This window comes from Centroberyx affinis, unplaced genomic scaffold (genome assembly GCF_046629955.1).
Source record: "Centroberyx affinis isolate AG114_WGS23_722 - 3 ecotype Tasmania unplaced genomic scaffold, CSIRO-AGI_Caff_v1 ptg006115l_1, whole genome shotgun sequence".
NCBI lineage: Eukaryota > Metazoa > Chordata > Actinopteri > Beryciformes > Berycidae > Centroberyx > Centroberyx affinis.
In genome coordinates this window covers 1-14,196 of record NW_027283108.1, presented here as the reverse complement: position 1 = coordinate 14,196, position 14,196 = coordinate 1, and the positions used below count along the sequence as shown (strand labels likewise).

At 46.6% G+C, this 14,196-nt stretch overlaps 1 protein-coding gene across 1 annotated transcript; it reads left to right on the top strand.

Moving 5' to 3' along the window:
- Positions 1-4,773: 4,773 nt before the first annotated feature.
- LOC139638105 (transcriptional activator protein Pur-alpha-like) lies at positions 4,774-11,922 on the top strand. Its single transcript, XM_071512138.1, has 2 exons — positions 4,774-5,889; positions 11,688-11,922. Exon 1 carries the CDS (start codon positions 4,814-4,816, stop codon positions 5,657-5,659), a length of 846 nt encoding a protein of 281 aa, XP_071368239.1. The 5' UTR covers positions 4,774-4,813; the 3' UTR covers positions 5,660-5,889; positions 11,688-11,922.
- The last annotated feature ends 2,274 nt before the right edge of the window (positions 11,923-14,196 follow it).

Here is a 14,196-nt window from a genome sequence, read left to right as displayed (position 1 = left end):
GCCGTCAGCCTGTGCTGTGCTGCAGTGCTGCTGGGCGGCGGAGCGAGCTGGGAGAGAGAGACGGCGGCGAACGGGCTCCGGCAGAGCAGGCAGGGCAGAGCGGCAGACCTTGCGGAAGTGTCCATGCCATCTGTGTCTGCCGCTGCTTTCCCCATACGGCTGCTGGCCTCGGATGGGGGGGAAACACCAGCCTAGGAAGCGGAAACGGCCCGCTCCTGCATGCTTAAAAATGTGATTGCTGCATTCTCCTTCACCAGCCACCCTCCCCCCTCGCTTCTCTCCCCTTTTCCTGAAACGCAAAACAAGACTCGTAAATTAGCCTCCGCTCGAATCCAGGGGCTCTACATGAAACCTCTCTCTCTCTCGCTCTCTCTCTCTCTCTCTCTCTCTCTCTCTCTCTCTCTCTCTCTCTCTCTCTCTCCAACTAATAGGCTAGCATCGCATGGGTGGGCGCATTGCCTCTCTGGAAGGAAAAAAAGCAGCTACAGATTGCGCGTACAGGGGGAATCACAAGGAACGATACGCACGCCACGCACACGCACACGCAAGGTCGGGTCCTTTATCCACCCGATTCGACCATCAAAAGAGTCCGGCTCCCCCCCCCAAAAAAAAAAATCCGTCTGTCGGTAGGCCAAAAAAAGAAAAGAAAACCGGGGACGAACGGACGGACAGGATGAGATAGCAGCGGTTATCCGGTGAGGCGATGCAACAGCGCGCACCCTCCAGCCGCGTCCCCTGCGCCCCTCATCAAACGCGAGCGGCTTACGTGAGCAAACATCACCTGCCCGGTCACTGGCGTCGGCTCGCCACGTCCTGCGCAAACACCCTAATGACCCGGGCACCCGCCGGTACGCCGACACCGACCCAACCGGCATGTGACCATACCGGTCGACTCTGTGTTAAAGAACGCACCTCTTGCGGGCGGGTGCAAGCGGAAAACACACACACACACGCACACAGACACACACACACACACGCAGTACACACAGACAACACACACAGCACAGAGTGCGTCTGCAGCCAAGTGTGGATCTCCAGTGCGAGAGGTGCAAGAGAGGCTATAGGCGACTGCTACACACACTGCGGATAGTTGTTGCGATGACTAACGCTGCGAAATTCTCTCAATGGATTCCTCGGCGTGACGAGGCGAGCGAGAGTTTGGAGACTTGAGCGTGTGCATGTCCTCAAACATACGATCCGCTCACTGCGCGCCCCAAAACCTGCCATTTCCCATATATAGGCATGATGCGGGTGACTGCAATTCACTAATATTGCGCTGGGATGCTGTGCACAGCCGTATGGCAACACGTGGAAATATCAATTCCCCTAACCTGCTGGTGTTATGGTGGAACCGGGGGGGGGGGGGGCACACTCTGCCCAAATATTTTTCCTATCCTGCTCAGCTACAGCTAATAAAATCACTTTTTCCCCCCCTACTGAATATACCTCCACCAATCAAACGAGAGCTCTACACAATCTTGCTCCGGCTTTTTACGGTGGCCACCAGTATCCCCTCCTCCCTCCCTCCCTCCCTCCCTCCATCAGCGCACCGGTCCCTCCTCCCTCCATCCCCTCTATCCATCAATCAAGTCATTCACAAGATTCGCCGTTCCCTCTCGTTCGGGAGCCGGGCGCCCTTCGGTAGAGGTCAGAAAGCCGTTTCATTGTCCATCCTGCGAGAGGGATAAAATAATGAAATGTCATTTAGGGGACCGATGGAGAAGTCCTTTTATTATAAAGAACTGGGATGATAAAGGAAATGTATGAGAGGCTATTTCATCACCGTATGGACTTACATCATTGTGAGGCTATACTTGGCCTGGCCTCTCATTACTAAAATTGATATTTCCACTCTTAACCCTAGAAACACATCCTTCTGTTTCTCCATCCACGGCCGTTCTGTCAAGTCAGTCCGTCTCTGTCCATGGTGCTGAAAGGTCTTGACAGGTTTACTGTCCCAACGGGCCAATCAGATGCCGCCTCATGCTATGGACCGAAGGCCACACAGCCAGATTGCTGCAATGAAGGTCTCTCCCCCCTACTGCTTGTTCATCCTACCTCACTGTAATAGGCCACTGTATGTTAGTGTAACTTATGATCCAAAGAGTCAAATCTCATCTGCTGGGGAGCGGAGTGCGGGTCGTGCACTGTCCATGGTGCTGAATGTTAAAATATAGAGGTTTTATAAGTTTGAATGATGATCCCATATTAGGGATTATTATCATTGTCATTATTAGCCTGGGATTTACTGTGAAACTGCACTTCAACAGAGAACTGCGGCCCCTCAGAGTCTTTGATCAGTCAAATGACCCGCCCCCGCCCCACCCCCCCCCCCCCTTCCATCCCCGCCCCCCTGCCCACCCATTCACCGATCTCTCTCTCTCCTTCATTCATCCAACCGCTACCACATTCAATAGGCCTACCTTCAGCCCCCGTTCAGAGGCCTCGCAAAACATTTTCAAATTAGCCTTGAAAGCGAATCATTGGTTATGAAAAGCAAAGAAGGAGTAAACACATCTTTGATTCCTGACTGACACGAGGACGAACCTTGGGGTCTCTGAGATGGACTCCTGGGTATTTCAACAGGCCGATGAGGTCACTTGGATCGGCCTGTAATGACACACTCGCTCCCCAGTCGGTTACAAAGGTCAGGCCGGTGTTCTCTGTCCGCGGTGCTGAATTATGTCGGCCTTACTGGTAGAGTGGCTCCTTTTTTGTTCCAGTAATCATCATGGAAGATATCTTTCGACATCTGTGCCAGGTTTCCCTCTTTCCACCCTCTTTCTGTCAGTTCCCCCATATATCATCAGCAATACCACATCAGCAAAGTCAAATCCCATCTGTTTCCCTCTGCCAATTCGCCGTCCGCTGTCCGCGGTGCTGAAAACGGGGAACGGTGAATTATCCGCTTAAACGACGCTGGAAACGAATACCGCTAACAATATTTTTGGCCCACCTTCCCATTCCCGGTCAATTCATCCTTCTCTTCCTATACGCCAGTCTGTCAGTCGTTCACAAGGGATCAAACTTTCATTTGGGATTAAATGGATGGCATCTAATCATTTTTTTTGTTTGTTTTGATTACGCAAGGCTTGTGAGTTTTGAAAGAATTCCCTTTTCCCTTTTTTTTAGTGAATGAATGTGTGGCAAAGGCCTATATACAAATACTGTCTTGCTGAAATAAAGTAACTTCTTTGCAACTTTCAGATCCCACATTCACTCAAAATACAGGTCCGCAAACAACATGTCATGATATACACGAACAGCTTCAAACAATAAGATAGTGGTTTGTCAATCTTTACAGCATAGATGGCGCTGTACTCCTGTTTCAGATTGAGTCCATTTATTTTAACAATACTACACAGTCCTCCAATCCCATCCAACCTTTATTCATATCGTCATCCATCAAGTCTCCCACACAATCATTCTACTTGTTGTCTGCCCCGCCCCTCCGGCCCGTGCAGGCTGACATTTCGCTGCTGCTGCAGGAAAACCTCATAACTTAACTTGGGGTGTTTTTTTCATTTTAGGACCTAAACTGAACATTAACACCAGGGTCAGTCAACTTAGACTTACTACGACTATAACATTCAAATACTTTTTTTTAAAAATGTTCATGATATGTTCAAACATTTCAAACTCAAATATTATGAAGATATTTGGCTATCATAACAAAAAAACAAAAACAAAAAAAACACCTTTAATGTTAACTGAGTAAGTTGACCTTTTCAATTCAGGTAGTAAAATGAAAAAAAAAATGAATAAAAATAAAAAATACTGTCTTTAATGAAATAATTGAGGATGCATACTATATAATTTCTATATTATTTACTACATAATTAATCAATGAATAGCCTAAATAGATTCACTTTAGATTTTGAACCTTATTTTACATGGTTATCTACTGTGAAAGGTTCATGGTCCTATTTATCACCCATTTATATAATCCCAAAAATGTATACGCATTTATGTGAAAATAAGCAGCTTTTTCTTTATCCCTGAAAAGTTTTTGAACATACGAGGTTTTCCTCAGACAGTTTTGCTGCTTTCTGTCGATGGTCCTGGAACGCCTTCAAGGCCGTCAATAGTTCCCCATTGAGAAATAGTGACACATAGGCAAGTCCAATCACAAGGTAATGATTCATGATGCTTCACAATGTATCACACCCTCCCTCAGACACCCACACAACTACTGTGTCATCTGCGGCTCATTCACAAATCCCTCTTTCACCCCGCTCTCTCTCTCTCTTCCCACTGTCCGTGTTCGCTGTCCATGGTGCTGAAACACCCAAATAAATGCCCTTTACTTATGGTTTCCCATCAATCACATCTGCTTCTCTTATTAGTTGTTTTTCAGTTGATGTACAGTCAGCTGTGATCTTCAAATACACGATCTACCATTCACTTTATTTCAGCTTTCTTTTTATCTTTCTATGTATGTATCTGTCTATCCATCTGTTTGTCTGTCTGTCTGTCTATGCTGATTTTAGTACTGCAGTGCTTTGGGCTCACATGGGTGGGGGTAAACTTTCAGTTGCAATATAGGCCTATACTAAAGGCTGAGATGGAAATTCTATGAAACGTTGCAAAAACCGCGCGAGCGTCTTGAACGCAGCCCGCCGCTCCAGAGGACTACAGTAACACAAACTACAGTACTTTCATTTTTTTTTTTCTTTTTTTTCCTTTTTTTTCCCTCCCCATCTCCTCTCTCGCTCAGCTCCTCTCGCGATAGAGCGGCGGAGTGGTTTGACGGGCAGTCGAGGTTGCAGCAGGCAGAGGGAGACGGTGGAAGGTAAAGCAGGGAGGCAGCATCATGGCGGACAGAGACAGTGGCAGTGACCACGGAGGGCCCACCGCAGGCCCCGGCTCGCTGCCCCCGGGCGCGATGGGCGCCGCGTCCCGGCTGCAGCACGACACCGAGGAGCTCGCCTCCAAGCGCGTCGACATCCAGAACAAGCGCTTCTACCTTGACGTGAAGCAGAATGCTAAAGGCCGCTTCCTAAAGATAGCCGAGGTCGGGGCTGGGGGAAACAAGAGCCGCCTCACTCTCTCCATGTCAGTCGCCGTGGAGTTCCGCGATTATCTTGGGGACTTTATCGAACATTACGCCCAGCTGGGCCCGACCAACCCGGACATGGTGCAGGATGAGCCCCGGCGGGCGCTCAAGAGCGAATTCCTGGTGCGGGAGAATCGGAAATATTACATGGATCTGAAAGAGAACCAGAGGGGGCGGTTCCTCAGGATCCGACAGACCGTTAATCGGGGGCCCGGATTGGGAAGCGCGCAAGGCCAGACCATCGCTCTGCCGGCGCAGGGTCTCATCGAGTTCCGCGACGCTTTGGCCAAACTCATCGACGACTACGGGGTGGACGAGGAGCCGGCGGAGCTCCCGGAGGGCACCTCGCTGACGGTCGACAACAAGCGCTTCTTCTTCGACGTGGGCTCCAATAAGTACGGGGTGTTCATGCGGGTCAGCGAGGTGAAGCCCACGTACCGGAACTCCATCACGGTTCCGTGCAAAGTGTGGTCCAAATTCGGCAACACCTTCTGTAAATACGCGGAGGAGATGAGGAAGATCCAGGAGAGGAGTAGAGAGAAACGGGCCTCCGAACTGCTACCTGAGGGCCCGCACGGCGGCGACGACGGAGACGATGATTGACGCGGATTTTGGAGAGCGGAGATGAAATAACAAAGACAAAACTGAACTTCGAGAGAAAAATCAGACTTTAAACTGTAAAATAGAAAGAGAGAATTTCCAAGGGAATCACCCCCCACACACAACCTCCACAGACATGGCAGCACCTCTGCTGTCTCCTCGCTCATTTTACTGGATGTCACCCCACTTACCAACCATGTTAACAGTAAGCCGCTGCTATCAAGAACTGAACTGTAAGATATGAACTGTTTCCTACTTGATTTAAATGACAATGAACAGAGTGTTTATATCTCTATCAAACGACAGATTTTGCACACATCAAAGCTATTTCGAAAAAAAAAATGTTTAAATGTTTTCAAACTGGTAATATACTAAGATTTAATCAAAAACGAAACCAGAGGTCTATTATGTAAAATGAACGGTCTTCATGTAGAACGAATATTTGACATCAGCACAAAGAGAATATATTATGGACTTTATGAAACCAAAATCTGATTCCAGATGTATAGTTTATTATAAAGGTACGCAGAATAAATATGAAAGCGCTCTAAAAGTGTATGACTCGCAGAACGCAGTACAGGCCTGTAAACACCTGTCAGCATGCGTATAGGCTCATGTTTTGAAAAGAAGTTTGGCAAAGTAGGCTATAGTCTTTAATTTGACCTAAAACGTAGTAGGCTAATGAAAGCATTTCTATCATGCCATTATGGAAAGGTTAGAACTCAAAAATAAATAGCCTATTTTGTGCGCCTCAAACAAACGGGATAAATTTATCTCTACGCTACTATATTGAATATCAACCCTCTTGCACCATGTCCATATAAACTTAAATGAAAAAAAGTGCTAACTTAGATGTACTAATTATGATTTTGTGAATCAGCTGTAAAAAAATCCTTTTTAAGATGCCCACGTTTTCTGTGGGTGAAGTTTTTTCTTTGTTATTTTCTTGTTTTTTCCTCTGGGGGTGGGGAGGGGGTGGGGGTGGGGGGGTTTGGGGGATGCAAAAGGACGAGGTCCACTTTGTGGGAGCGCGAGGTGCGGGTAACAAAAGAAAAACCCGACAAAAAAAAAAAAAATCCAACCCGGACGCGTCGGCGCAGTGCGCGGCGAGGCGACGCATCCTCTCTGACGTCATTACGACCCGGTGCCTTATACACTCCACTCGTTTACGTGTGTTACTCACGTGGATGGTCTGTGACCTCGACCGCTGTTACGTTTTCATTTACGAGTGCTGTTACGTAGGGCAGAAACTTACACTCGCCAGGGCCGCGGGGGGGTGCGCGCCCCCGTCGGGACGCGTGGCGACAATGCCGAAAGCGAGCCGAAGGGCTGCTGGGAGCTGGGTGGGGGGGTGGGGGTTGGAAAACGGGGAGCGTTCGGGCCCTTTCGGAGAGGTGAAGCGCTGCGGTACTAAGCTACGACGAGGGGGAAGGGGGCGGGTTCGGTGTGGGGGGGAAACGGAGCGGGGAGGGGAGAAGGGGGGCCCCGGTGTCGCACCTTAACCTCGGAGCCCAGAATTCCTAGCAGCACCCCTGGCTGGGAGGCTTCCCACAGAGCAGAGAGATGTGTCTCCCCCCTCCCCGGAAAAAAAAAAAAAAAGGTGAGCTGAGGAGAAGAACGGGCCCAGGATGTAGTCGTCGGCGCACGGAGAATCATCTGGAGATGTTGTTTGTTTTTACGGGTGGCTCTGCACACATCGTACGCACCACAATGTTCAAAAAAAAAAAAAGAAAAACTCACAAAAAAAAACAACAAAAAAAACAAAAAGAGCAGGAGTGGCTGGAGGAGGCGATCGGTCAGAGCCGAGATGGATGCCGTTAAAGAGCCAGGCGGTCAGTCAGTCGGTCAGCCAGCCAGGCCGGGTCCGGGTCCGGGTCCAGGCCCGTCGCTCGGCCCCACGCAGCCGGTCCAGAGTGCAGTCCAGTGGATGTAGAGGCCTACCAGTGCAGGGCCGAGGCAGTATCTATCTCTTTATGGTGCTACAGCCCCTTGATCGCTCCCGGGGGGCCTCGCCGCTCAGAATATGTCACTTTTGCATTATTGTTATTCTGATGCTAATTATTATTTTTTTTCCTCTTCAAAAACTTCTTTCCTCCACGTTATGTTGTCCAAAAAAACGTGTCAGGCTTCCCCCTCCCAGGCAGAGAGGGAGCTACTGACTAGTGTAGGACGTTTCATACTAGTGTGCAATATTGTGTACGTGCCAACTGCGGCACCGTATCACGTGTATAGACTATTAAAAAGACAATAAAAATGTACAGGCTATGTGATCAATAGATATTTGAAAGCATGACGATGAGGTTGATAAATCTGCATTATATTACCGAAATGTGAAGTCTTTCTTCTGAAGCACTTGCTCTTAAGTGGTAAAAAAAAAAAAAAAAAAATGTCCGACTAGTAGTGAGGTATTTTCCTGTCACTGTTCTGTAAAACCAGTAGGCCGCCTTGTCCGTCTCTCAGTGCGTGTAGACTAGCTCGGGTGTTTTTACGTCCCCCCCCCCCTACGGAGTCGCCCCAGAGAAAAAACCCCTTCCCCTCCTCACTCCTCCTCCGCGCGCACACGCACACACACACACACACACACACACACACACACGCACAGCAGACAGTCAAGAACCTCCCAATTGTCTCCATGTCAGCCCCTCTGCAGCGACCTACCCTAAAGTTGAATAGTGTCTTGGGGCTAGGGGTCCAGGGGTGGCTGACACACACACACACACACACATACACACACAGGCGCACACTCACACACACACATACAGCGTCTCCCCCTGTCGAGGCCTCTTGTTGCTATCTGAGTGCTTGGGAGGCCCCTAAAGTATTTTGAATAGCGTCTCGAACCGCACAAGGCCTCCTGTCATTTGAAGCCAGAAAATTGTGTGCCGGGAGCCTGTTGTGTCGCCCCTCTCTCGCCTGGGACTGGCGGCAGGCGGAGCAGGTGAACCCGACAGCTACGGTTTGACTTTTGTGTTCCAGACGCTAAAGCTCGTCTTCTGCCGGTTTCGGTCGAGCCCGGAGATAGGGATCAGCCGCACCGAAGCTAAAGGACAGAGGAGTTTGTTGTTGTTTTTTACAATGAGGATCACAATCCTTCCCCCCCCCCCCCCCCCCCCCCCGACGCGGACAGACGCTGATCTCAGGTCTGCTCCCCTTTCCCCCCGCTCGGACTCAAACGCATTAGGGATTCAAAGCATAAAAAACTGGCCCCCAGTTCATTCTCTGCTGAGCGAAAAGCCGACCCCGAATGCCTGGGTGAATTCTCCCACACGCTCCCTCAGACACATGGCCCATTCCGTCTTTTCTGACCCGATCGACCTCAAGGCTTTCACCGAAGCGTTAGTTAACAATCAATAAGCCCCGAGTGGCGAGTTCACCGATCAGCTTTATTTAAAGCAGGTCGGCCTAGACGAGCTTATGCGACCAAACCCAGTTACAGGCCTTGTCAGGGGAGTCGTGCCACCTAGCTGGCGTGAAGGGGAAAGACAGTCCGTGGATTGCAGCTTTAGATAAGGCCTCAGCTGGATAAGGACAGTTAGTGGAGCTACAGTCTGGGGCCTGCCGGGCATGTGGCAGAGCCGAGGCTAGGCTAAAGCAGAGCTCCCCACAGCACACCTGGGCTGAAACGCTGTCCTATCGGAGCCTTCGCTCGATCTGCGCTTGATTGGTCTCGCCTGTGGCAATAGAGCCAAGTAAAATGTTCCAAAAAACTCCCCATCTGTCCCAGGCCGGACTTTTTTGGCCCAGGTTTGTCTCGGAGTGTTAGTGAAAGGCCTGATGAAGCCTGGCACTGCACAGTAGGGGCTTACCGACAGCAGCCTACCAGGGCCTACTAGCCTAGCTGTTAGATCCAGTATCCAGTACTGTTTTGGAGAGTAACAGGAAAGCACTTTCTCCTCCTGCAGAGATCGGCGTATTTCCTCACACTGCCCCGTGGATTGTCAAAAGCCCATTTCCATTACACAAAACTTATAAACCACCTATGACTATGTGCCCAGCAAAGCACATTTGAGGTCATCGTGAGTTCAACTCGAGTTCAACATGAGTCTGTACTTTCTGTTGTGATACAGCACTTATTCCCCAAAGTGTTCTGGCTTTAGCTTGATTGAATTGAGGCCTCCAGCAGGCCTCTGCTACATGAAGACTGGAAATACAACTCTTCCTTCTCTCTCTTTTCTCTCCTTTCTCTAATGGCCAAATATATAGAGAGCCTAAACCTGCTCATAGAGTTCACTTTGTGAATGCCTCACTCTGTGAAACGCACACATTTTCTTTTTTAGGAGATTAAAAGACGCGTCGTCTTGTTTTTGTTACAGACCATAATCACAAGGTGCCACTGGGTCGGTTGTGTTTTTTGGCATGGAATGATTCGGTGTGGTGAAACATGGCTCGTTCATTCGTAGTCTGGGGTCACCGCTCAATTGGAGGGGGGGCGAGGGGGGGGGTGCACTTGTGATTTCACTTGAAAAATCCTTACAAAGTAGTGTGATTAGATCCGACTTCTCAGTTTATGAGAACTCACCCAATGTCACAGTTTAAACTGGAGTGACCTTGCAGCCATGTTGTACCCACATTACACGGCGATCCATGTCTGGGACTCAAATGCAAAATGGTAGGCAGGTGTTTTTGTTTTCTTTTGTCTTGTTTTCTGTAAAGCGTCAGCGGCCGTCATCAGCAGCTCTGGCTCAGGTCAGCGTGTTGCGGCTGATGGTGCGCTGAGGCTGTTTGCGTTGACGAGAGAAATGTTTTGATTTACTGAGCATGTCGTACAGCGGTAGCCACCATAGGAGTCCCTCATCACAAACCTATCCTGTCTGTTGTCCCTTATTACTGCAGTGTCTTTATTTTTTTCCAAATGTTGTAAAGTAGAACTGAATATTGTAACGCAAAACTCTCAAACAACCGGCGACCGGACCATTCCTTGCACATTTCAGCTGCTGAAAAGAGAGGGAGGACACGATTTGTAGAGACGATTCCAAAGTGCAGCAGTAGGTACTTGTTGCATGTGACTCCAAGTGGGATTGCTATGGTGGCTACATCTGTAGGTGCTTTGTCTGCTTGTCCCTCCCGTTTTGAACGGGGGGGGGAGATTATTAATGTATGTGACTGCTATGAAACAGCCGCATGTACATGGGCTTATAAAGGCAAACTTCTTATAAAGGATGGGGGGAGGAGGGGGGGCGGTGGCGGTGGCGGTGGCAAAATCCGCTCTGTTTCTGGTTTCAGTGTTGTAGTTTTTCATTGGCCATTCAGAGTTCCTGATTAATCACACAGCCAATCGCAGCCTCTGGTCAAAGCCAAGCGCTATATGACTCATCACAAACCATTGACAGAGGAGCTCATTCAGCACGTCTTCTGTTTGCACACGTACCAAGTAGGGTCCATCATGTCTGCAGACTGTATAGGCTACTGTTGTGTATAGTTATAAAGAAGTTCTTTAAGATGTTTTGAAGATGTTGGGAGATGGATCCTGGATTTTAAAGGGGTGGGGTCAATGCACAATGAACATATCCCATGTCACCGTTTGGTCTAAAATCCCTTTACCATCCCCATATGAGATAATATGTTGTATCTTTCAAAAATATTTTATCTGTGGCGTGTGTGTGTGTATATATATATGGTTTGTTATATATGATGCTCCTCCTTTCAGAAAAATATAACATGTAAACAGGAAAAACATATTGCTGTTTTTTTCCTTTGTATTTTATACTTACAGAAAGCATTGAATAAAAATGGATAAATACTTGCACTTTAGATATATTAAGAAAAATAAAAATCTGCATATTATTTTTGATAGGGATCTCACATTCAAAGAGTATAAATTACAGGCTTTGTGACTATTGCTGGAGAGATGTATTGAGTTCTACTTATTGAAGTATATTTTGTCTGTGTGTCAGAAGGTTTACTAAAGTAAATTGCATGATAAAGTAGTGCTACACCGATATTGTTCTTTTTTTTTTAGTTGGTAAAAATGTCTGAAAACTGTGATAACAATCCTCTTGTATCATGTTTAACCTCTCCTCACCCCTTCTAGAATATTTCTTACTGAAATATGGCCTTTCCTGACTACATGACGATGGTGCTTACTTTGGCTTTGACATCGAGCTCATCCTACACATCTCAACATCATCATAACTATCACGTCCTTACACTTCATTACTTTCTGTTTTATGTACTCTCACTACCTTATTAAATTTCCGTTGATGGCAAAAAAAAGAGGTGTGCTGTTTTGTACATTGTTCCTTGTTTCAATGTTGGGGGAGCCTTGTCGTCTGAAAAATGACTAATCGCGCAATAAAATGTCATTCCACATGTCCCTGTCTCCGCACGAGTGTCTGAGTACGAGAGATGCTGTCATCCATTTTAGCGAGGCCGGGCTCACTTCACTTTCAGTTCAGCAGATTCAGTCGAACTCAAACAGAAACTCACAGACATGAAGCTGAAGTAAACTGAAACAGAAACTTGCAGACACGAAGGCATCCTCCCCAGTCTCAAATGGCTTATGAACACATCCACTATCAAGTGACTGAACATGACAATCATATTACATATTAGCCATTACATGATTTAACTGATACACACATACATACATACATACATATACAGCTGGAGTGATTATTATAGTTGAAGACTATTGTTATCAATTGTGTTTCATGTTCATTGCCATGGCTAACCACCTCTCCAGTAATCATTTAAGGCTTCTGAAGACTTGCCCATTCCCCCCCTTCCCCTCTCCCTCCCCCCCTCAGCTGTACTTGGAAGCGTTATTGAATAAAGAATAATAATCAGTCCGGATGCTTCCTCACTGACATGGAGCCACAGCCATAATAGGGAGGTAACTAATGATCCTTGATGGAGCTTCTCTAGTTCGCCAAGATCAGGTTTAAGCAATTCATTACATTTTCACAATAATACAACTTTTACTTTCGCTTATTAGTCAGATACTGCTCAATACAGAAAACATGATTTGTAGAGATTGACTTAAACAGTGTTGAGGTTGGATAGAGTTAGATAGAGTGAGGTGTCTGATGCCTGACTGGCTGATTTGAATTGGTTAGAATTGGTTACCTTGGTGATACAGTGGCAGTATAGTGGTGTTATAGCTTGGAAGTCATTAAAATCTAGGGAGATAGTTTACTGTATTCAAGAAATCTGGGTCAGTAGTGAGGAGTTTTGACTTGAGCACACCCCTGTCTGAATTGTGCAGTCTCCTTTGAGTTATTGATCTATTTCTGCTGTCTCAAGCCAACCCAATTACAATGAGGGGAAACGAATGATGGCGCATAGTAGTGAAGAATTTTGTAGAACTGAATGGAGGTCATTTCTTGGTTTTGTTTATGGGCTCCTAAGAGTTAGGCCTATCAGGTATAAGCTGTGGACATTTGGATGCTAAAGAGGAGGCATACTGTACACATCTTTGCCTTTAAAGCAATATTCCACTTAGTTTTAACATGGGGGTTATTTGGCATATAAGCTAATCAGCAAGATCAGATGCAGCTGGACGAGTTTCTAGCATTCAGATTTTTACTTCCCATTTTTTTGAATGAGGCCATGAAAATAGCCTGAAAACTGACATTTAACACATTGGTGAACAGATTCAACAACAGATCCCGCTTTTAAGACAACAAAGCATCCTGGTTCCGTCCTCATTTTGCATTTCTATTCTTGGTTTACACTAAAATTTGTATTTAAAAATAAAAGTAGATCCGGTCTCCCAAACAGGAACTATCTCTCCTAAATGGTATCCCTCCGATATGTTATCTTCTATAAATAAAAATGATATTTGGCGAAATTATGTTGGACCAAAACGTTGGACCCACAGTCAATTGAAAATCACAGTAGCAGGATCTGTTGTTGAATCTGTTCACCAACTTGTTAAATATCAGTTTTCAGGCTATTTTCGTGGCCTTATTCAAATGAATGGGAAGTAAAAATCTGAACGCTACAAACTCGTCCAGCTGCATCTGATCTTGTTGATTAGTTTATATTCTGGTTTTCATTGCGGTCAAGTGCCAAATAACCCCATGTTAAAACTAAGTGGAATATTGCTTTAAGCACAGTGGTAGCTGCGCAAAAATACATGTGGCACTAGCCATAGTGCTGAAGATTATGATGATGATTATACAATGGGAATTTTCAGCCAAGAGCGACTGGTCAAAGTTACGTCCAAACTGTGCTGATAACTCCCATAAAACTAGCTAGCTAGCATATGCTTTATTGTGGTAACCAGGGAGCAAGTTAGTAATCTTTCTTTTTTGTTCTTGTTTTTTTTTTTTTTATCTTTAACTCATATCTTGGTAACTTCTGTTTAAAAGCCATAATACTGATGACCTTGTTCTTGTGATTATGGGTCCAATGATGATGCAGCAATCTCTTCTACAAGGCACAAAATCAAAATGGCCACTTGCCAAGTCACAAATAAGCAGTGTTCAAGGTTGAATTTTTTGGATTTCAGTGTTCAAAACTAATTTTCTAGCAAGATCTCTTTTTCCCTTGAAACAGCTGACTAACACCTGGAACACAATCCTTGATCTAGCTAGGTA

What these genes read in the sequence shown, in the direction of transcription:
- LOC139638105 (XM_071512138.1), top strand. Translation starts at nt 4,814, where the DNA reads ATGGCGGACAGAGACAGTGGCAGTGACCACGGAGGGCCCACCGCAGGC.